The 24,417-nt window shown below is 44.9% G+C and overlaps 1 protein-coding gene across 1 annotated transcript in view; it reads left to right on the top strand.

Annotated features, from left to right (window-relative positions):
• LOC119185960 (sodium-coupled monocarboxylate transporter 1) overlaps nt 1-24,148 on the top strand; it is a 48,808-nt gene extending 24,660 nt beyond the window's left edge. Inside the window, exons 6-11 of the mRNA XM_075868311.1 lie at nt 7,787-7,854; nt 8,333-8,419; nt 9,848-10,029; nt 15,438-15,541; nt 23,456-23,556; nt 23,638-24,148. Of these exons, the coding sequence (XP_075724426.1) occupies nt 7,787-7,854; nt 8,333-8,419; nt 9,848-10,029; nt 15,438-15,541; nt 23,456-23,556; nt 23,638-23,724 (629 nt within the window). The 3' untranslated portion in view covers nt 23,725-24,148. The remainder of the gene's footprint in view (nt 1-7,786; nt 7,855-8,332; nt 8,420-9,847; nt 10,030-15,437; nt 15,542-23,455; nt 23,557-23,637) is intronic.
• Nucleotides 24,149-24,417: the final 269 nt, after the last annotated feature.

The following is a 24,417-nucleotide window of genomic DNA, read 5'->3' as shown; positions in this document are numbered from 1 at the left end:
ACCTACCCATTATTACTATTCTCATTGTCCTCTTCAGTCATAACAATCTGTCCACTGCCGCGGAAATAAAAATGAAGCCTGCCAGGAAGTACTACATCTACCCTTATTTTTTGGTTATTATCGTGCACATTTCTTCAAGCACCCTCTATATATCGAATTCTTGACAGATCCATGATCATTCGAAGTTACTGTAGCGGCCTTTAGCAAGATTTTCTTGTCTGATATCAAAGCTCACTAATTGCTTCAGATGAGAAAGTGCCACAAGTGATACAGATTTCTCGTTCAACATGGCCATTTACGCATGGACAGCTTCAAAGTGGGTCAATGCTCGAGCAATTTTTCTGAAGTGCTATCAACCGATTAGCTGAGAAATATGCCTTGTTGCATTACCAAAGTGTCCTTGTGACTCACTAGCATGAGCCACCAATTTCTTTGAACCTTGGAACTGGGCTACCAAGTCTGTAGGGAAGCTTGTTCTCTCTTGGCATTCGGTAGGAGCTTCCCTCACTATGGGGAGCGATGACATGACCTATGCTGGTATAAAAGTAGCAATGTGTGGATAAAAATTTGGTTCATCCTACTTGTCTAACATTTACCCGAGAAATCGCCAGGCCTGCGTGGAACACGCAGCACAGTTACATCAAAAGCAGGAGCAGTGGCTTTCTAGGGTTCGTTATGAACTCTTCCGGGGCGACTGCTACAAGTACAGTTGCAAGGCAGCCACTACGTTATAAATGATCCCCATTTTTCCAAGTAGGAATACACCCATTACGCTACTATTGACAATTCTGCAGAGAAGCGAGGAGATGTCTGTGGTCTACGGATGGCATGAGAAAGTGATGGCGTGACGTCATTACATTGTGCGTGATTAAGTAATAATTTGTTTTATTTGTGCTGTCACTAATGGCCATGTGACTCTTGGCCCGTCAATGGAAAAACTAGTTCATCAGAATGTCATGGAACTTTCCACCGCCGTTTATTGCTGAGATGATTAGGAGCTTGCTCACCAAGCTTCTCAGGCATGTACCTTGGCTTGTTCGCCAGAGGCGCAGCTGTGCGATGGCCCACTACGCTGCCATTAGTCATGTTTGCTGATAAGGAGGTACCCGCTACATATCTGCAAATAATTATTTGTACTTCGTGCTGCGAAAGAGGTTCGTCGACAGATGAAATTCGACGTGAGAGCTCGCGTAGCTGAAGCGACACGCATGCGCCCGCAAGAGAACCTCAAGTCAGCACCTGTATTGGCATTGCTTTCTCCGAGTTTCAACTGCAACTTCTAATTCAGCATCCCCCTTGCCACTTATTTCACCAACCATAAAATTCTAGTTTACAAAAGAAACCGTTCACAGCTTTGGAATGAGTATTGTATTCTTAGTATATTGCCCCTTGGCCGGTATGGTGAGCGCAAGCCATGGCTGCCCGCTAAAATGAAAGACAATGTTCTGGGGCAGCACGTGCTCTGGCTAGTTGTTTGTGTATTGAAGCAGCCATCTTGCCAGTTTTTGGTGCGTCCCCCCTCCGGCTCAGTTCTTCCAAGTTGAGGACCTTTTGTAGCACTTCACAGCTGGTGGAGCTGCTGCGTAACCGCCAGCCGATGTTCCAAACGCCTCTAGGTAGTCCTGTACCTGCAGTGACAACACCTGTTCACCGCTCAAGCCGAAGACTCCAAGGACTACCGCCTGAGCGTGGACCTCTTCCCGAGATGACGTCTGACACACCGCCGAACGCTAGGGAAGGCGCTGCAGCCTCCAACACACTGGAAAGCGCTGCAGCCACGCCTCATACGCTGTGGAAGCCACGTGTGCCAAAAGTATTCCACCGTTCCATCTTGGAGAATGTCGAACACTGGCTGGCTCAATTCAAACGGGTCTCTGATTACAATTGTTGGACAGACTTAGACAAGATGAGGAAAGCGTATTTCAGCTTGGAGGACGGCGCTCGTACTTGGTGCAAAAACCGTGAGCCTTTTTCCTCGTGGAGCGTCTTACGTCGATGCTTGCTGGAAAGTTGGGCCAATCCCGATCGTCGTGAGCGAGCCGAGTGAGCGATTCTGTTGCGCCTCGAAATGCCGAATAAAAGTGTCATGATGTACGTCGAGGACATGACGAGCCTCTATCGTCGAGCCGACCCCAACATGGCGGAAGAAAAGAAAGTCCGTCATTTATTACGAAGAGGGAAAGAGCGGCTTTTCGCTGGCCTCATTTTCTGTTCCCAAAGACCGTGGAAGAATTTTTGACCTAAGCCACAACCGTAGAACAAGTGCTGCAGCAGCGCTCTACATTGTACGACCGGCAAGTGAGCGTCGCTTCGTCAGTAGGTCAGATCGGAGGTGCAGGAAGCAGCATCAACATCGAGTCTCTCAGCGGCCTCATTCAGTCGGTGGTGTGCGAAGAACTATAAAAGATTCACTGCATGCCCCAACCTACTTCAGGGTCTATATGCAGTCTCGTCAGAAACGAAGTACGACAGGATCTCCAAGTGCCGCCTTTCAGTTATGTCCCACCTGTACCGACCGAACCACATCGTGCATCATACGCAGAAGCTGTCAGTTGATATATTCCTGCTTCCCCATGCTTTGATAATCCTATGCCTCAGGATGCACTTCCTTCGCTGCAGCCAATTCAGCACTTGGAAAATCGACAGCCGCATCCCAGAAAATCTGACGTATGGCGCACACCGGACAGACTACCACTGTATTATCATTGAGGTGAAGCTGTACATGTGTACCGGGTATGTCTCTATTGTCGCCTCGGACTACAGAGTTTTGCTCTCGACTAACCACTGCCGAGATTCAGCGAAAGACCAAAAGCTATTGAAGCTTACGTTTCCCAAACAGTGCATGCCACTGCGGTGGCAGTCGCGCTCCCCATCCTCAAGGCAACCTTCTCTGAATTTTCGGAGCCTCCCAGGGGTGGCGCTGGCACGCTCATTAAGCCCTAGACGGGAAAACTAACGCCAGCGAACTTCGGGAGTGACGCCACTGACACTCGACGCAAGAAAGGCGTCCCACCGACGCAAGCATGGAGCGGGAGCGATACCGGGACGACAACGACGAGAGCCAAAAGCAGATTTACTTTTGATATACATGTGGTAGTCGACAATCACCACGACGTTAGTGCATTATTAGACACAGCTGCGGACTGTTCGATCATGAGCGGTAAACTAGAAGCGTACATAAAGAAAATTGTTGTGCGTTGGTGCGAATCCGAAATTCATACTGCGGGCAGGCACGTAGTCGCGCGAAGTAGCATCTGCACTATCAGAGTGAGCATTCAGGGACGTACGTTTTTCGCCAGCCTTCTCGCACTTCGTGACTGTTCCCGAGACCTAATCCTGGGATTCAACTTTTTGCGGTAACACGGCGCTGTTATCGATCTTCAAGAGCGTACCATGACGTTTTCGACAGCTGGGTCCTCCGAAAAATCTGGCGACATCCGTGACAGCACGTTTTGCTTTTCTGCCGACAGCATCACGTTGCCTCTGCGTTCAATCGTCCTAATTGATGTGGTGTCCGACAAGTTACGGGATGGTGAGGTGGTCGCCGAAGGCAACTTGCCGCTTTTGTTCACGCCAGGTGTCTGCGCTGGACGCAGCCTCGCCACGCTTTATGACGGACACTCTGACTTATTTGTGACTAATTTCCATAACGAGTACCGGCACCTGTTTCGTGACACCACCATCGCTTTCGCCTACCCTATCGCAGACGTTTCTGAATGCCATGCATTTACATCAGCCGACGACGGGCTTCGACCGACACCACGCAACGTGAGTTCACTACTTGCAAAAGTTCATGTCAACTCGACGCTCTCAGAACAACAACAGCCCAAGCTACATGAACTGCTATATCAATTTAAAGAGTGCTTCGCGTTCACTTGAAAGGTTCGTCAGACACCGATCACCAAACAACGAATAATTACGCATACCAACGCCTCGCCCATAAAGCAACACCCTTACCGCGTTTCGTTTCGGCAAAGGAACGTGACGTAATTAATACCCGAATCAAAGAGACGTTGCAAAAGGATGTTATCCGATTTTCGAAGAGTGCCTGGTCATCTCCTGTAGTGCTCCTGAAGAAAAAAGATAGATCACTGCGCTTCTGCGTGAACTACAGGAAACTCAACAGCGTGATTGAAAAGACGTCTATCCGCTGCCCGGCATTGACGATTCCCTCGACAGACTGCGGCGGGCCAAGTATTTTTCATTGATAGACTTGAAAAGTGGCCACTGACAGATCGAAGTTGATTAACGAGATCGCGATAAAACCGCCTTTGTTACACCGGATGGCCTTTATCAATTCAAAGTGCTTCCCTTCGGCGCCTGTTATGCACCTGCGACATTCTAGAGAATGCTGGACGCTGTTCTTACCTGTATAAAGTGGCACACGTGCCTAGTTTATCTGGATGATGTCGTGTTTTCTGCGACCTTTGAGAAGCACGTGAAGCGTCTGTAGAATGTGCCGGAAGTGATCCGCTCTGCTAACCTGGCAGTGAAGCCAGAAAAAAAGCCACTTCGGTTACAAGGAACTTAAGTTTCTCGGCCACGTAGTCAGTGCGGTTGGTATTCGACCACACCCCGACAAAAGTACCACCGTGGCCTCGTTTCCTGTTCCCCATAATAAAAAGGCAGTACGTCGCTTGCTAGGGCTCTGTGCGTACTATCACCGCTTTATAGCCAATTTCTCTAGGATTGCCGAACCGCTCACTCAGCTCACTCGTGAAGATGGTCCATTCGTCTGGGATGAAGAACAGGACGCAGCTTTCTCTGAACTACTGGAGCATTTGCAGACACCACCAGTCCTCGATCACTTTGACCAAGACGCCGATACTGAAATTCATACTGACACCAGCAACGTGGGTCTTGGCGCTCTCCTCGTCCAACAACTAGAGGGTACAGAGCAAATGATAGCGTATGCTAGTCGCACTCTTTTCCGCGCCGAGGTAAACTACTCCACGTCAGAGAAAGAGTGCCTCGCTGTTGTATGGGCCACGATGAAATTTAGGCCTTACCTTTACGGACGCCACTTCAAGGTAGTGACCAACCATCATTCGTTGTGCTGGTTAGCCAACCTAGGGGACACGCGTGGGCGGCTGGCACGATGGAGTCTTCATCTGCAGGAATATGATTTCACGAACGCTTACGAATCGGGTCGCGAGCACGAAGATGCTGATTCATTGTCCTTTGCACCTGCCCAAGTTTGTGGCCACGACACCGAGCATGACGGCGATTTTCTTGGGGTCCTCATCACAACGAATCTGATTACATGACAGCGTGCGGACGACAAAATTCTCGCAGTTATCTAAAACCTTGAAGGACGCAACATTTTTATACCTCGATGTATTTCTCGAGGTTTAACGTCGCTCTGTCTGCGAGATGGAGTCCTGTATAAGGAAACATCCAACGGCAATGAGAGGACATATGTTCTAGTGGTGCCATCTGACATGCGTGACGACATTATTGTCGCCTGCCACGATGAGTCCACATCTGGTTCCTTAATTTCCTCTCGAACTCTCACTCGAGTTCGACAAGCGTACTACGGGCCCAAGCTTTCCGCATATGTTAAGCAATACGTGAAAAGCTGCCGGGAATCTCAAAGCCGCAAAACTCCGCCACTGAAGCCCGCGAGGCTTCTTAAACCGATATACTGGTCGTACACCTAGAGCGCCGTTAGATCAAATAGGAATGGACTTACTGGGGCCCTTTCCGCTATCATCTGAAGGCAACAAGTGGATCGTAGTAGCCACCGAATATTTGACGAAGTACGCCGAAACAAAGGCACTACAACGTGCTACGGCTTCCGACGTCACCCAATTTTTTATGGACCACATCGCTCTTCGACATGTGGCCCCGTCGTGTGTCCCCACAGACAGAGGAGCAGCATTCACGGCCCAGCTCATTCATGACATAATCAATCTCAGCTACACAAGCCATCGCAAGACCACGGCATATCATCCGCAGAGCGACGGCTTGACAGAGCGACTCAACAAGATCATCCCTGACATGCTATGAATGTATGTAGAAGTGCAGCACAAGACCTGGGTCCAGATGCTACCGTACGTCACATTCGCGTACAATTCTGCCGTCCGGGAAACTACGCGATTCAAGCATTTCCGTCTTGTCTATGGACGTGAGGTCGAAATCGTGTTGGATGTGATGATTCCATGCAATCGCGACGCTTTGATCACTACTGACGCTGTGAAGCTTACCCAGTACGCTGAATAAGCATGCCAGTTGGCATGCCTAAACATTACGCACCAGCAGAGTACAGACGCATGCCGCTACAACGCTTGCCTTCGACCAGTTGAATACCATCCAAGCGATAGACTTTGGGTGTGGACTCCAGTACGACGCCAGGGATTGTAAAAAAAAAAAAAACCTGCCCAGCCACTACGTCGGATTGTACAAAGTGTTGCGACGCGTGAGCGATGTGAACTACGAGGTAGTCCCTGACGGCGCCTTCTCGCCACGGCGGTGAAGGCGCACACTCGGAGATTGTGCACGTAGTGTGACTGAAGCCGTACTTCACGCGGTAGTGCAGCTGCGCATGAACTTTATTGCTGTTTTTTGTATGCGTGTACTTTCTGTTGGTTCGCCCCGACTTTGCCTTTGCACTTTCCGAGCATCAGAGTGATGCTCATTGTTTTTTCAGAGGAGGAATAGTGCCATTTTGCCGCTAGGTACGGTGTGTAAGCTATGGCTGCCCACTAGAATGGAAGACGATGTTCTGGGGCGGCGCGTGCTCTGGCTAGTTGTTCATTATTGAAGCAGCCACCTTGCCAGTTTTCGGTGCGTCTCCCCGCCGGCTCAGTTCCTCGGAGTTAAAGACCTTTTGTAGCACGTGATGATATAATTGCGTCAAAATGTAAATGATTACATCTTATGTATATAGCGACGCATATGCAATTACCCACCATAACAAAGTGCTTGTACAGAGTATTCAAGAGTTCTGCCGACCACTTAAGAGCAAGCTTCTCGATCATCATTCACTTTGTGGCGATGGCCGAACTTTTTATTTTGCACGATTGCTGTTACCGCCGCTGTCATTGACAAGGTCTCGCAACGTACCATCAGGTATCACAAAACTGTCAAAGCTTCCTGTCCTTTAGAACATTGCAGTTTTCGTCATATTGAAAGGCAACTGTTGTATGTTCTAGAATGGAAGAAAAGCACTTGTTCTTCAGGAAAATGCCACCGAAGAACGCTGATTTTATCGCGTCTTTCTGTCATGTGTATACGTCACTTAAAGCATGACAGTGGTCAGTATCACATAAAGGGACAGCCCATGAAATTTCTAGGAAAATAGCTGTGTCAAAAGAGAAAAGTTTAAATACAATAAACCAATACAATTATCTGCGATATTTTTTTTACTACACATATTAGGTCTCTGAATGTATGGGGTGCTTGAAGCACATCTGTTCACGCAAAAGATGCGGCAATTTATTTTCATTTGTCTGCATTATTGTATCACTAAACTGCTATATTGCTTACAAATAATTACATGAAACCTCGTAACCAGTGCATTTGCTCAACCAGTCACACTTGAAAAATAATTGCAGGGGCCGCATTTCTACGTTCACCGCAATGTTTCCCTAACTTGGTTACGTATCTACAAATCCACCACGGTAGTGGTGTTTTCTGGTTTGAATATGCACTTGTAGGTTTTTTTTTGATACATCCTTCCATATTAAATATTTGCAAGAGTAGAATCACTTGTATGTACATTCATTCTTTTGGAGCACGTGGGAACGCAATTTTAATAGCTATATCTGTTATTTTTGTCTTGCAGCACTAGCCTTAGGCATAATCATGACAGTGTACAGCACTATATGCGTATACATGGGATCTTTAAGCCGGGTGAGTAGGTTTACAATGTTGGATGCTACTGCTTTGCTCGCAATATTTCTTCTGCAGGAAATAATTCAGTTCCGACGTGCAAACAGCGACTTAGCATAGACTGACTTGAGTCGGAATGTAATAGTGCCAGAAACAAATTGATTCAAATAAATAGGCGTTATCTAATACTTCCGAATACTTCCACATCAAGTACTATGCTTATAATTTACAGCACAGCAGTAAAAATTCAGATATTACTCGAGTATTTACAATAACATGCGAAATTCCATATGTCATATTGTCAAACTTCACATCTGTAAAATATTCGAGAAGTACATGATCCTACTGAGCATGCTTTTAGCAGCGAACCTTCCTAGGTTTTATATTTCCTTATGAGAAGTATGGATATATTGGTTATTATTGGTGCCTACTGGTTGTATAATATGTCATTTTGATTATTTTGATTATGTCCTAAGATTGCTTTTCTTTTTGCAAACAGGTATTTTTAATGGTATACTCAGGTCTGACTTCACCTTTCGTTGGTTTGTGTCTCCTGGCTATGCTATTCCTTTTTGTGCACTCGAAGGTAAGAAGCGGCAATCCGTCCTCTGTGTAAAAGAACTTTGGCAGCGTGGTTTTTTGGGCGTGTTGGTGCATGATGAAAAGTGAAAGGTTCCAACAGGTTTCAAACGCCAACACAAGAAAAAGTAATACACAGAACAAGGCTGTACTTGCGACTCCAGTATAATAAAGACAATATTTCCCAGAACAGCGCTATTCATGCATAAAAAGGAAAGAGTAGATTGATGTGAACATACTATCTAACACGCTCCACCCTTCGTTACCCCCCTACCTTTTTTTTTGCTCACGTATAGAAATTGTTGTAACACTTCCCTTCCCAGTGAAAAGAAGTGCTCGTTGCCACATACGAGTAGTTGCGCCGCCGTGGAGAGACTATTGAAAGTTTGTGAAAGAATTAGCAGAGGAACGACACCGTGAAACTGGTTTGAAAGATTAAAGCTAGCAGAAGATTGAAAACATTTCGCGCACAGCATGCACGTCATCTCGCTCGCACGACACCGTTCATTCATATCAACAGCTTCAGTTGTTGCTCGACAACGTGCCACAAGAAATTTTTTGTCAAGCCGGTAGTGAACACTTCGCACCAAATAGTCATTTTAAGGTCGTTCTATCCTCTGACGCAGGTATCTCAAACTCACATCAGTTACTGTGTCGCCGTGACTAAATTTAGTCAGCCAAGGGGCCAGCGCCGGCAATAAGTGGAAACAAAGAGAAGGGGGAAGGGTAGTTCGAGACAAATTTTGTCGAGTGTTGCTATTTGAAAGGAGGCCTTTCTCGTATATCACACATAGGTCACTTTTAAAGGAGATTCCCTGCGAGGTTTTGTGTACCTTATCAATGTAGGTAGGGAAAATGATGAAAATATAAACGTCGGTCCTGAAATATTGAGTTTTTGTCTCGTGGGTATGCTCCGACCCAAAGGGACTACACGGTGTACCTCATGAAAAAAAATATACTTAGCACGATAGTGAAGTCTGTGTAGCTTACCCACACCAAGCGATATCAATCACGCTAGGCGAAGAAATGAAGCAAGCAGAATATAGCTGTGTTACGGAATATCACAGAGCCTTAAAAAATATGGGACAGACTGTCCTTTGGGAACCCAAGCTAAAGGTCGATGGGCCGCATGTGGTTCACGTGACGCATGTTTGAGACTCCTGCTGCTGGCGGCTAGTCAGAAATGTTTTTTGGGGGAGAGGGGTACACACAATAACTTCAAGAAGGGCACGCCCTTAAAATGATCATTTTTGCTCTGTGCAATGGCGAAAAAAATTCGGGAGGGGGAGGCACGTGCCCGGTGTGCCACCCCCTGGCTACGCCTCTGTCCTGCTGTAACGAATGAATATGGAAGGTGTGATACAAATTACACGGTGACCTTTGAATACATTTGATTTGTACGCCTCAAGATGTTATTTCTTTTTTTTATTTGCAGGGTGCAGCTGTAGCTACTATTGTCACGGTGGTATTTCAGCTATGGCACATCACGAAAGCAATCCAGATGGGCGCGGCACCCCCCAGAATGCCAGTTTCCCTGGATTACTGCCCTGGAAACGTTACGTTGCACACAGCAGTTTTGGACACATTTGAGGGTAACCGGTCTTACGTAGCAGCAGGGTATGGGTGATACACTGATTTTCGTGCTGCTACTTCTTAGAGAAAAATTGCCGGGAGAACTCATCGACATTTATAGATTCTTTATGCCGCAAAGAAAAAGAAATAGATGACATCTCACTTTTAGTGCGAGATGCGTATAGCCCTCATTCAAAAGTGCTTACTCTTGTGATTAAATGAATGTTACCGGGAGAACGTGTTTAGACAGAGATAATCTGTGAAACATCGCAAGCCTTACGCGATGAAGCATTCAGGCTTAAAACTCTTTAAGACAGCTTAAACAATCGTACTGAGTGAGGTCGAGAAGGATGGTTGTAGACAAACCCCAATGTGAACATACAGATTTAAAAAAAATGCTAGTTGTCTATAACGATCCATTACAGAGCGATAACGTTAAAGAGCTCGTTTCGCAGATGTTCCGGTGGTGGTGTTGGCAACATCGTCATTGGTTGTTAGCGAAAAAGTGGTGTTATCTGCGGGTGATAAAGGGAGGTACATTTAGCTGATTCAATAAAAATCTTCGGTTCTAGTGGGAATTGAATTCAGGTATTCTGTGCGGCGACCAAGCGTCCCACCACACATCCATGAAAAAAGATGAGATGTTCTCAAAAAGAAACCGTATATAAATGCATGTGTTGCCAGTAGTCTAATTACCATATGTAGTATAGAGTGCTGGATGCTTAGGATCACGCTGCAGCCGTAAAAACGTGTGAATTGTGCAATGAGGTGGATGGTGTTTCATCATCATCATCATCATCATCATCATCATCATCATCATCATCATCATCATCATCATCATCATCATCATCATCATCACCATCGTCGTCGTCATCATCATCTTGACTAAGTGCAGTGCAGTACAAAGGCATCTCCTATGTTTCGCCAGACAACTCGGTCCTGTGCTTGCTGCTGCCATTTTATACCCACAAACTTCCTAATCTTTTCTGTTCCCGTAACACAAGAGACGAGGACGAGTGCTCGTACTCGTCTCTTGTGTTGGTTTTCTGGTCTGAAATTTTCGCGCTGAGAAGTTTATTAGCCAAATTCCACAATTTACTGTCACACAAGAACGTCGTGCACGAACACCACGTGGTGCTCTATGTAGCACCCTGAAACCACCATCATGACGTCATCACAATGGCGCCGTCACAATGTTCGTGACAGGTATATCACGACATTCATGTTATTGCCTGTCACCGTGCCTTACCATGCACTGATATCATGCTTGCAACATCAATATGCATGAAGTTGCTCACACGCATGTCGCGGTTTGGCTCATAAGTCCAGAAGGCTGCTCACTTCTAACGCTAGGTCGCGCTCGCCCGTTAATGCCAAATTTAGGAGAGGCCAAATATAAATATCCATGCTTGTGAAATGGCAGAAAAACTTCAAAAGACACAAATGTAGGCGAAATTTTAGCGTCTGGGGTAACAAATATTTTGCTCGAAGAAGCAAATATCTTAAATGAAATGTGGTCGCGGAGCGTGAGTTGAGGGTCGGTGACCACCCTGTGGATATGTGCTTGACATGCAGCTTCGGGTTGACGAGCTGGGCCCTGCTGATAAATCGCTTCGGTGACGATAAGGTCACTTGAGTTCTTCAATGGTAACTTAATGGCAGCCAGTTGGTTCTCTTTGTGCTACACTTCACAAATACGAGAGACAGAGCTCTCAGCTTGTGCCGTCAATGCACGATGGCCTCCCGCTTCCCCCCTGGCATGTCCATTGCTTCAAGAAATCATTTGCATCACATTCACCTTTTGACGGCGTTGTATTTCAGCGGTGCTTAATGCAACAGTTCTTGTAGTAGGTATTACCGCACTCATGTCAGTAGATGGAGAAGATACACCATTGTTCCTTAGAGAAGCAGCACTACACTGCACACGGAATCGTGATGCGAAAGATGAAGCATGTAACTGCGTCATTACCATTGTAAACTGTGTTGGTGACTTGCGAAACGAGTCCCGAAACATTAACGGAGCTGATTGCAGAGGCTACGCTACAATATGTTTCAAGTAGAGCCAACGCCACCCAGGAGGTGTTGGTAGGCTGTGACGCCACAGCGGCCCTGCTAGTGCTGGCATCGAGACTACAAAGGGCTGGGACAGTATCTTTTTCTATCATTGTTAGTTGGTGTCCTACTGTAGTACTTCCCTTCTGCGCTCTTAGGCGGCAGCACTGCCCTAAGAGCGTGGATACTCAGAGAAGTGTGAAACATAACAGGCGCGTCCGAAGTACGCCTCGCGAATAGACCTTTCTCGAAAAAGGGCGGCCCTAACGCCACGGACACGAACTACAGTCTGCCGTCATTGTGAGGGCCCCGCAGCAGATGACGGAGGCTGTGTGTCCCATCGGCACAGATGCACATTTCTTGCAGCGCACACAGACACCTCTTGCGTTCCTGCAGGACACGGACCACGTCGTGAGGGCACGCCGTCGAGAGTCTCTTGCAGGCCGGATCCAAGCATTTCCAGTCATAACAAGCCAAATTGCTCGTCGAACCCGTTGAAGTGTACAAAATATTACTCATTATGCAGCGGAAGCAGCTCAGAAAGCTTATCGGAGAGTACTAGGAGCTCGTTCAAGCTAGAAAGCGATGCAATTGCAGCGGATACGGAGAACTATCGGCCAACACAAACATCGCAGCACTCACGCATTCGACAGCTCACTTTCCATGCCCTCGTGATGGCGCTTGCTATACCACGCTTCTTCGCGAAGCGAAACTGACGAAAAAACCACCGTTAGCTGGCGTATTTATGAAACAGGCCTACTGTGCCGATAGCTTATTTGGCTATGCACGCACTTTGCGTCGCTGAGCGACTGGTTGTGGGTTCAATTTCTGGGTCGCCAAGTTTGCGAACTTTTTTATTCTGGTTCATTTCTTCGCATGCTCCTCATGTAAATTTTAACAATGTCATATCTCTGACGGAAATAACTGGGTGAGGTCTTGTTTGACTCAATCATAAAACACTTTCGTTTTAAAACATTCGAAAGGACACTATAAAATTGAAAACAGCTGGTCGCAAGACGAACCACACATTTACAAAAAAAAGAACAGAAAACATCACGTAATCACACGTGATGATCTGAAAACAGCACAAAAGCAGAACAATAGGAATCATTCCAAACAGCAGATAAACACAAAAAACCATGGCCAAAGCAATGACCCATAGCTCAGTTTTTGCAGCTCAACCAAAGTTCGTACTTTGGTTGGAAGCAGCATAGATCTATCTATCTATCTATCTATCTATCTATCTATCTATCTATCTATCTATCTATCTATCTATCTATCTATCTATCTATCTATCTATCTATCTATCTATCTATCTATCTATCTATCTATCTATCTATCTATCTATCTATCTATCTATCTATCTATCTATCTATCTATCTATCTATCTATCTATCTATCTATCTATCTATCTATCTATCTATCTATCTATCTATCTATCTATCTATCTATCTATCTATCTATCTATCTATCTATCTATCTATCTATCTATCTATCTATCTATCTATCTATCTATCTATCTATCTATCTATCTATCTATCTATCTATCTATCTATCTATCTATCTATCTATACTTTTTTTTAAGTGGAGGCATTACCATGATTTTGGGAGGATATCCCTTTAAAATCACCATTTATAGCTTTCTATGCCATGCCGAAAAATACTTCGAGGGGGAAGGGCACGTGCCGTGTGTGCCACTCCCTGGCTACGCCCTTGGATCATACATGCTGATAAGCAACGTCCCTCACACGCATTGCTCGATTGGAGAAGGGGCATCGAAACACATTGCAATGCTGGCATATCGGAATCTGAACGCTACTTTTGACTGTTATTTTTGGCGAGTTCAAAATGCTCATTGTGGCAGCTAGACACTCAGCTATTTTACTACACTGCTGCCAACGGTCGGTCGTTTGAGAGCTGGGCTCGAAACGACGAAGGGAGCATGTTCTCCGTCGGCAGGGTCACCGGCCGTCAGCCTCATAACGTCACCTGAAGTGCGTGCCTATTGGTAGAGGCTCGTGTGCATGCGCCTTTGAGGGGAAATTGCCACTGCCTTCTAAAACAGTTTCCGAGTATAATAGGTGGCGACCACGATCCCAAAGGATACGCCTTCGGTTTCGACAGCTCCGTTTTTTATAGAGAAGTCTAAACTGCGAAAATGCCTCAGGTTCTCTAGGAAGCGGCTTTGGACTTACCAAAATGGCAAAATGCACTTACTAAGATAGCAAACTATCCTTATAAAGATGGTACTCGAAAAATCATTTGAAAACAAGTTGCGATACAACAAAAGCGGTAGTTTTAACGCCAAAGGAACAATAATTCCAAACAATCTCACCTTGATGTTGAACAACCGGAACATAGAAATAGTTAATGTAATAAAGTACTAGGAACACATTTCTGCAGCCCTTTAAACTGAGACGAACACGTGTAGTTTTTCATAAAAAATAGCCGTACCACAGAAACGCTGAATAGCAATAGATATCGTCTACCAACATCCGTAAAACTAATAGTTTATTACTCGCTCTTTGCAACACATACCAATGACGCTACCTCGTATGGGCGCTACAACTGAACTCAACCTTAAAAAATTGCACCTATTACCAAAGAAAACAATACGTATAATAGCAACCATTACATAACTACATCACACTGGAGACTTCTGCGGGCACTACAACCTCCACACTATCTTTTCCTTCTACAATTGTTTCCTACTTCGAGTATGGAACTACAATTCAGAATACTGCGTAATAAACAAAATGGCACATCTACATAAAACACACCTATTCATACCACCCGTATCAGTGAAGTATGGTCTGTACTCCAATCCCGAAGAAATTATGGCATGCAAGTGTTGAAAGAGAAATTAACCGGATTGCCTAATTCACTTGAAAGTGCTGGTTTTATTACGTTGAACATAACGTGGTCTCAACTTGCTTCCCTTATTTATTTCACTCTGTTAGTGTTTTTTTGTGCTTTCTAGAAGTTACCACTGCCTTTGCGAAAGTGTGCTTGAGCATGTAATCAATTCGCATTGTTTGAAAAAAACTTTTACTCTCACGCACCTAATTTATCTACTTTACATTATATTGTATATTTATATGCCTTGCTTGCATTGTGTAATTGCTAATAATTGTAATGTTATCTTGAATAATCCTGTTTATGTCATCCAAACACACCACTTTTGCCACCTCCACCACCTGCCACCACCAGCGAGAACAGGGGCCAAGAGTTCCTCAAGGTGCCTAGAGCAGATTTCTTCTTGTTCTCTACTGTTGTATAGGAATTTTTACAATAGAAAGAGTGATGATGAGAATTAAGCTCAAAAGTACGGGGCGTGAGAAGTGTTCCTGTTTGGATGAAATGTCATTCTTTTCAGCTTTTTTTGCCTTTTCTTAACGCAGATCCGAAGAGCCCTTTTACTTGTTTCGGGTTTCTTACTACTGGATGGGCTTCTTCGGTACTTTTGCAACAATTGCAATTGGAGTATTGATCAGCGCTTTAACCGGTAAGACAGCAATGAATTTTACATTGAATGCAAGCGTCGCATTTTCTTATAGAAGATGCCACAGCTACGCTCAAAAAGTGAAGCACTGGCCTTGATAGCAATCACGGTGTAAGTATAAGTCAAGTCGTGACCCTCGCCACTGCGTGTAAAGAGAGGGCGCAGGCACATTGTTTTCGCTGATGATTTTGAGATACGAGTAGTTTCCATCGCGCGATTTGAGAGGGCGCTGCTGTATGCTGCGCCGTGTATTCGCGCGTGCAAGAACACCTCGGTGAAAGCAATGTGTGCAAGGAATTTTATGAATTAGAAACGCGTCGCCCTACGCCTGTGAACCCTGCCAGTGCATTCGTTTCACCGATTCGCGCTTGGTGATTCACTGCACGTATACCTTAACACTGTATATGACTCCGAGAACGAGTCAGCGGCCTTGTCGCTGGCTGCGCTCCGAAATGGCAATTAGTGTTTTGTACCAAATTGCAAGTAAGGATACTGAATCGAGAGCTGATGGAGCCTTACAGCCTACTGACCGTGTTTGCGCGAAGCATTTTACGGAAGAAGCGATCTCTACCACATATAATGCAGAATACAAGAGAAACCTCAGGTTGAACACCCCAAATAAACCTATGCCCACGACGACTACTGTGCCTGCCATTTTTTACCCGGGCTGCCCGAAATACCTCACCATGCATAAAAAAAAAAAAAAAAAACAGGAGAGCTCTGCCAAAACGGCTGGCTCTATTGCTGACTTCCAAGAAACGTTGTGGAAGAAACATTCAACTGCGTCTAAAGTGCCTGACATGGCCGCTGAGAGTACGCCAGATTTATTGCACATGAAGACAGCGACTCTTCAGCATGGCGACAATGAATCAAGATAAATGAACTGGCACGCATTGAAAAAGTAGCGCTTTGACTTAGCAGAGACGGGCCTCCTCCACGTGAAGGGAAGGATGCTTCTCAGTACGACACTGATAATGCGCTACATACTCAGTTCCTCATCACCCCCTAAAAGTGATTTCTTGTTTTAAATTAAGGTGACAATCTTTAGACCCGGCTCATATATGCCTATTTTAAGCGATAAACGGTAAGTGTTGTAGAACAATCAGGGAACAAAAATCATTGCATAAACTAATTCGGGATACAGACATGTTTTTTTAACATTCACTATATTCATGTGATTGTAATCAGCTTACCCTGCTAGAGTCATCAAGCGAAATTTTCTTATTTTTGGATGTCTTTAGCACTTCATCGTCATGTCTTGCAACATTGCAGGCGCACTTCCAACAAAGGTACCTACGACACAACACCGTTTATTAAGGCGAGAGGTTATATGGCCTTAGATGTCTCATCAAAGGAGAAATATGACCATCGGCTTCCCGTGTCGGCGTCGTAAGAGACGAGCTGCACAAAATGCATTGCTTTAGGTAGTCCGCTCACTTTCACAGTCCGTTAAGCACTTCATCGAGTTGAATTCAGCGTGGCTTAATACAATAGCGCAAAGTATGCCTGATGGCACTGGCCCAACTTTCCCGACATAGATACGGTACGGGTTAAGCCAGGGCCGACTTTCGGCACCCCATTCAATTCAATTTTATTTCTTCACAATGAGCCATTTCAAAAGACACAACAGTCTTTCTGTGGGATGAAGGCAAAAACCACTAAGGCTTGCCAGAGACTTTGGCATCATTAGACGACACAGGAACAACGGTCACACCGCATAACTACATACATTTCATAAGAAAAAAAAACCAGTAGTGATAGTTCATTTCAGGCAACAACCTAAAGTTATAGTGGCAGTAAATAGCATATCATTTGTCGACCATAGTAAGTACGTGTGTAAGGAATCTTTCATTCTCCAGTGACTCGTGTGTTACAGGGACAGGTGTAGGGTGTCAAACGCGCTGAAACAGTAAGTAAAGAATTATGCTTTTTTTGAGAAGTACGATATTGCATCATTAAAAATTGGTTGTACATGTCAGGTATTCGTTATAAATAAGGGCATCGAATTGTCGGTCTGGTATGCTAACCGCGTGGAACACCTGCAATTAGGCGCACATTTTTGCTGCAATCTATTTATTCGGCCTAATTTCTCCTCCGCTGTGTTGCCCCATACCGAAGAGCAGTAATTCATTGTAGATAAGCATTGAGAACTGTATAGTAAGAATTTCATTTCTTGTGGGAAAAGTAAATATAAACGCGATAAGACATGGTATACCGTGTTTTCATGGAAAATTACTCCTATAGAACTTTCACCAGAGGCTCCATAACAATGGATTCAGAGAAAATTTTTAAGGTCATGTTGCAGTTTATGGGCTATTTATTGGGCGAAAGAGAAAAATGTTGTCTTTGAGGTGTTTTTGAGCTTTGAAAAGTTTGGTGATACACTAAGTGAGCGCTTAATGGCGAAGTTTTTTTATTCTTTCGCTAAGCAACTGGAACGTGACAGTGATATACGCACGCGCGCACGCACACGCAGGCACACATGCACTACATACACGCATAAATACACGCAAACACATACAATCGCCTTCTTTATATATCAAGCGGGGTTTTTCCTCGGGCTGCCATTCCCGTTTTGAACACCTAAAATTTTCCCTCACGGACAAGCTGTTTATTTGTTCTGACGTGCACACTGGTGCTGACACACTGATGCTAGTGGCTAAGGTATTCGGCTGCTGACCCATAAGTCGCGGGATCGAATCCCGGCTGTGGTGGCTGCAATTTTCATGGAGGCGAAAGTACTGTAAACCTGTGTGCTCAAATGTGGGTGCATCTTAAAGAACCTCAGGTGGTCAAAATTTCTGGAGGCCTCCACTACGGCCTCTCTCAATAACCATAAGGTGGTTTTGGGACGTTAAACTCCACATATCAATCAACCAAAAACTTCAGCGAAACGCGCTCTTAAGCGCTGTCGTCTCGAAATTCAACCACTCTCCAGGCTATCGTTTGGTGCGATCAGAGCATTTATACGGCGAAAATACTGTTAGCTAATAAACGACATATAAAAATAGAAATTTATTTTCGTCACAGCTGAGTCGCTGTGCATTTATTTATTGACATCCATGTACATATGTATATCAAGCGCAATAAAATCTTCTACATGAGGATCGGTGTCCCTCCCAAGTGAGCGAATTGATAAAGCCTTCGTAAGCGCCATCTGTCGCATCTATCAATAACAGCCCAGGCGGTGAACACAAATGGTACTCGGCGCTACGCGCAATGTCATCAATCACCTAACGTTTTGCTATACAACGATAGTAATGCACATGATTTTTGTCATTCCTTTACATGCAGCAGTAAATAACCGAAATATAATGATAGGTTATTAGAGGCTGATACAGCTTTTAACAGGAAACTGTTTTAGGGTGAGGTCCACCAATAATTCAGTTGCGTATTTCTGTCAAAAATATCACACCAGTATAACGGAGACTAACAAATGAGCAAGAAAAAAGTAATAATAAGTGTTCCTCTGGCGAGAATTCAACCTCTGGCCTCACGATCCGTGACGTGAGCCACGGGATCCGTGACGTGAGCCGACTGAGCTACCAAGGCACGCGCACCGAACTCCTGACACGCATGACTATTTTTCACTTCCCTCTTAGCGGAGCTAAATAGGGCTGGACAGTGCCATCATCTGTGAGCAGTGGATTTAAGTAATGCGTCATCACACTTGCTAGAGCAAACAGGGGATGTGGTTCGTTCATGGTGCCGTTAAAACATGTTTTCCAAGGTCGGTAATATCGGAGGACATGTTGAAAGCATCTTGATAAGAGCGAGAAACACTGGCTGCACTCGAAGTCACCCTAGGCAAGGTTACGTTTCTTGCCTTTCGCTTCCTATTTGCGCGAGACGGCTCATTGTCGAAGCAGTGCCCTTTCTCTATGTACCAACGATGTTTCTCCATCACCGACTGGTTCGCCGCCGACTGCCGCCGACAGAAAAAAACTGTGGACGAGCGAATGTTGTGCTTCGATAGAGTGAGTCTGATTGCAGCCGGATTTGGAACAGCATTGCGCAATCGTAGCTCAAATTACGAGCACGCATTTGCCTCCCATGTTGCTGAAGCGAGTGTAATATTGTTAAGTGATTTCGGCTGACTGAAACAGGGCAGTGTAGGACATACCCAAGAAAGGTACCTCAGACTGAGAGTGAAGAAATGGACGTAGTCTGTGAGCTGCGTTGAGGGACTGTCTACTGTTATTTTCCACGTAACAATATAACGTATAAAATTGGCAGCCTAACTTCCATAAAGGCACATGTATACATCCAGTAGTCGTCAGCTCGTGTCCACCGTCGCCATCTGCGTGAGGAGGGGACAATTAACAGCAAAAAAAGCGAAAAATAAAATATGACGTCATAACCAGAAGCGTTAGCAACGTCACGCATTGGCCTTACACGGCGTGAAATTAAATTATTCCTAATTGCTGACCTGTTACGTGCCTTTACTATTACGTGATTTTATTGCGCCTCAAATGTGTCTCGCTATTATTATGCTAGAGAGAAAGGAAACAGAAACAACAAAGATTGAGGAAGCAAAGTTGTTTTATTAGCCAAATGACGTACTTACAATATGCAGAAGAAACTTCGCAGAGGCAAACGTGAGACAACTTTTCCCGAGCACAATAGCATAATAGTTTGAAAACTCACGTTGCCCTATCATTGGAAACTACTGCGGCAAGACAGCACTTCTGAAAATGGAGCTTTGGAAGCCGTAGAATACAGTGTCTTCTTGCTTGGCATGTCACGTTTACAGTCACCAACGGCGAGGGCACGCCGGCCGTGTGCCAGCGACAGCAGTTGGCAGTCCCAGGAGCGGCTATCCACGCAATCTGTGAGCTAGTTGAGCTATGAAATGTACATAAAAAGTAAGTACACTTCTGTAGGTTCGCATGAAACCATCACGGAAAGGTGGGCGATGCCTCCTTGGCCTGGTAATGCACCGAACTGGTAATATAGCCTGTATTGACCCATGTTAACAGATCATTGACCCATGTTGACAGATCTATTGACCCATGTTAACAGATCATTGAGTAAGACCAGACTGCCTGCATGTGCCCACTATTTCTGAAACCAAACGAAAAAAAAGGGCACTCAACCACATACCAAAGCTTTATTAAAGTAGTCTACAATTATATTGTAACAAATATATATAAATCTATTGAAAATAAACGTTTATATATTTATTTTTTGTTTTTGCTACTAGTCCTCTTCTCACCTATTCGCGCTTCAATCGTCACATGGTTCTTGATGTCTGTCGCATTGGGCTTGAGACCACTTTTTGTTCCAACTTTCGCCACCTAGTTAGATTGACCTTGGGGTATGTGCGAGCGCAGGATATTTTACTACACTACTAAGGAGCGTAGACCGTGCAGTTCTTCTCCTTATTTGACGACGCCTTCAAAAAGCGCTGATTGAGTTCTATAGTTTACCATGTGCTTGTTGATATCATCGCTGCGACCATACGCTGTGTCTAGGTATATGTTCAAAGCTTCAGTTTCCTTGACGGATAAACAACCAATACTGGCGTTAGTTGGCACGATCGAAGTGTTCCACAGGGAGTCTACGTGGGTGCATCCGAGTGAAACAGTGTTACAGCTGTCAAACAAGCTAAGTGTCCTATGTTTAGCCAAACAAGCTTAGTCACATATCACACCACATTAAACAGTTCTGTGAAGACTAAGGTTTCATAGGTATAAGTAACAGTCCTGGCTAAGCTATGCCAGTAGCAGCCATCGACAGTGCATGGCTAAGCTCTACGACAGTAGGCGGAGCAACGATCCCGGCTAGGCCGTCGGCTGCTCACGCCTTCTCTTCCGGCATGCTGGCCAAATGCAAATGTAAAAAAAATCACAGCATAACCATGGAGTGAATGATGAGTGGGGCGAAGCGTCCATCAGTCTGTCCGTGATTCAGTCCGTCGGTTCGTTCTTGCTTCCATCCGTCTCTGCGTCCGTTCATCCGTCCATCCTTGCGTCAATCCGTTCATCCGTCCGTCTGGGCGTCCGTCTAGGCGTTCGTCCGGGTGTCCATCCGGGCGTCTGCGCTTTCATCCGTACGTTTGCGCGTCCATCCATCCGTCCGTCCGTCTTTCTGTCTGTATGTACATCTGTCTCTGTCTGTCTGTCTGTCTGTCTGTCTGTCTGTCTGTCTGTCTGTCTCTCTGTCTGTCTGTCTGTCTGTCTGTCTGTCTGTCTGTCTGTCTGTCTGTCTGTCTGTCTGTCTGCCTGTCTGTGTGTCTGTCCTTCTGTCTGTCTATCCATCTGTCTTTATGTCTGTCTGTCTTTCTGGTGAACAAAAACTCCAAGTACCACCATCTCGCAACTTTTCATTATATATTCATTTTATAAATACCGTCATCCAGAGGGCATTCCAAAAACTAAACAAGAGGTGGCTACCTACTACTACTACTACTACTACTACAACTACTACTACTACTACTACATACATCAGGGACGCACGACCCAGCTTAAGGAGCTTCGCCGCAAAAAAAACGCAGTTGTGGTGCAAGTGTAAACCAGCTAGAAGGAAGGCTCGAGTGCTGAAACGACGGCGTGCTGTCATTCTGTTGGCAGAGTTGATAGTTTAAGCGAATCCGACTACGGAAAACATTTCGAGCGTTATCGGTATAGCGTGGTATCGCAGTTAGGCCAAAATGTTTTGTTCTTACCGTTTCTTGCTTTTTTTTAAACCAAGATTGGTATGTACAGCTCACGTCATTACAGCTGATGAAATGTAATCGCTTTGTGCTCAATGAAAGTATTCACGGGACAATACTGCAGATGAAACAGCTTTGCTTCTGGCCAAAAGTAAGACCCATGAGGGAAATAGAAAAAGCCAATGGGCAAAACTTCGCCAATGAGACGACAATCTGTCACGGAGACAGTGCTGATGTGCAGAGAGCCCATCACGGTGGCATGGTCGCGTTCTGCGTGTCTGTTTCACGCCACCTTGCGGAGCTGGTTTATAAATGCAGCACTCTGAGAACGCTGTCTAGATGAAGATTTTCATAGCATTTACCTTAAAAGCGTCATGAAACTTCGCTTCACGCAGTTGAGAGCGCATTAAATGATCTTTTGTTTTGAGGCTAAACTACCAAACCTTGTATTTCGTACGTGCTACTAAGTGATCCGTTCCGGATCGTGATTGTCTGGCAAATATTACAGATTTTTCTGTATTGTGCTTTATGGATAATATCCCAGTTTCTGCATTTTCACGAGATGACTGCATGTTACCCGATTTTTGTGATGTGAACAGGCGTGACTCCTCATGTCATCGTACCATCATTGTCAATGCCAATGCTTGTCTGATCTGAGATTCTCCATGTATATTAAAATGTATCAAAGGTAATGGCACCAAACATTTTGTAGCGACATCTGTTCTAATGGAAGATAGAAGTGGGGCGCAGTTCGTACCATGAGCTGGGTGAGAGAATAACACAAGCGCCTCCTCGAGTTCATGTTACGTACTGCACCCCACTTCTATCTTCCGTAATGAACCACTTCAACTAGCCCAAATCACTTTTTGTGACGTTTATTACGTCTTTGAGGTACATATATTTTAGAGGAAGAAAGGAACGTGTAATTAAGCTATGACAACCTTGCTTTGCGGACATTAGAGCGTATGCATCGCATCCACGCGCCATACACAGCGGCACTCAAGTCGAAGGTTCTGCGCTTGTCGGCCCCCTTGCTTCTTTGAGGTTTTCTGCTGCATTTAGTTGTTTCGCCAAAATCAAACACAACCACAGATGGTTACGAATGTGTTTTTGTGTAAAGTATTTATGAAAGTGTTGACATTTGTATTTTCTGTGGGTAGGTTTCACAGGTCATGAATCTCGCCCTACTGCCTAAGTTTTTGAGACTATTTAATGAGACTGCCCTGTGGAAGAACAATCACGTAGCTTTAGTTTTTTTTTAGGGGAATCGTGGAGTAAAAAGGAACAACCGGAATCAGGCAGTGACTTGCTCGTTAGAATTTGGCGGAAACCAGCACGACTCTTGAATGAATCGCTCCCACAGGTAAGTCCATTACCTCCACTACAGCTAGAACATAAACACATATCAGTTTTACCCTGCTCCATTATGACACTGTCATTTCAGGAAATGAAGACGCCGAGGTTCGACGAGCACAAATGCAGCTCAGAAGATCTTGACCTCCTAAAGTCTCAAACAGAGATGAATGTGTAGGCGAAATTGCTCATATCTTAAGACACGGAATAAGATGCGTAAAACTGTTAGTGTTGATTCGTTGATACAACGAGTGTGACCAGAATATTTTGGCGACATGAAATACAAGTCTTGTAATGAAATACAAGACTGCGAAAACCAGAAGGACAAGTTGCTTTAAGGACAAGTTGTTAGCACTCGTAGATAAGTATATACCTGCGAAACAAGCCGGAGAGCTTCGTAAACGCAAGAAGCCATGGATGACGTCCGGTATTTTGAGATTAATCCGGAAAAGGCGACGGGTTTTTGGTAAATTAAAGAAATCTGGAAGCAGTGACCACGTGAAAGAATTACAAGCCTTAACGGAGCAGTATAAATTATGTGTGGAAAGCGCAAAAACGAAATATTTCGAAGGGCTCAGCAATAAAATGAAAACTAATTCAAAGTGTTTCTGGCATTATATCAAAGAGTGTGGGTCTGATCATGTTGGAGTGGCTGAACTAAGCTTTAATAATATGGTTGTGGTGGATGAGGAAGCAAAAGCTACCTGCTTAAACAAATATTTCCAGTCTGTGTTCTTGCCCAAGCTTGACGTTCCTTCAAAACCACACCCAACCACGATTCCGCTGATGCCACCGGTAGAACTGAGTGTCCGTGGCATATGTTTTCTTCTAGAAAACCAAGATGAATCCAAAGCAGTTGGTCCTGATGGCA

The sequence above is a fragment of the Rhipicephalus microplus genome, chromosome 7, assembly GCF_043290135.1.
Source record: "Rhipicephalus microplus isolate Deutch F79 chromosome 7, USDA_Rmic, whole genome shotgun sequence".
NCBI lineage: Eukaryota > Metazoa > Arthropoda > Arachnida > Ixodida > Ixodidae > Rhipicephalus > Rhipicephalus microplus.
Note: the sequence above shows the minus strand (reverse complement) of the source record. Positions and strands in the feature narration are given on the sequence as shown.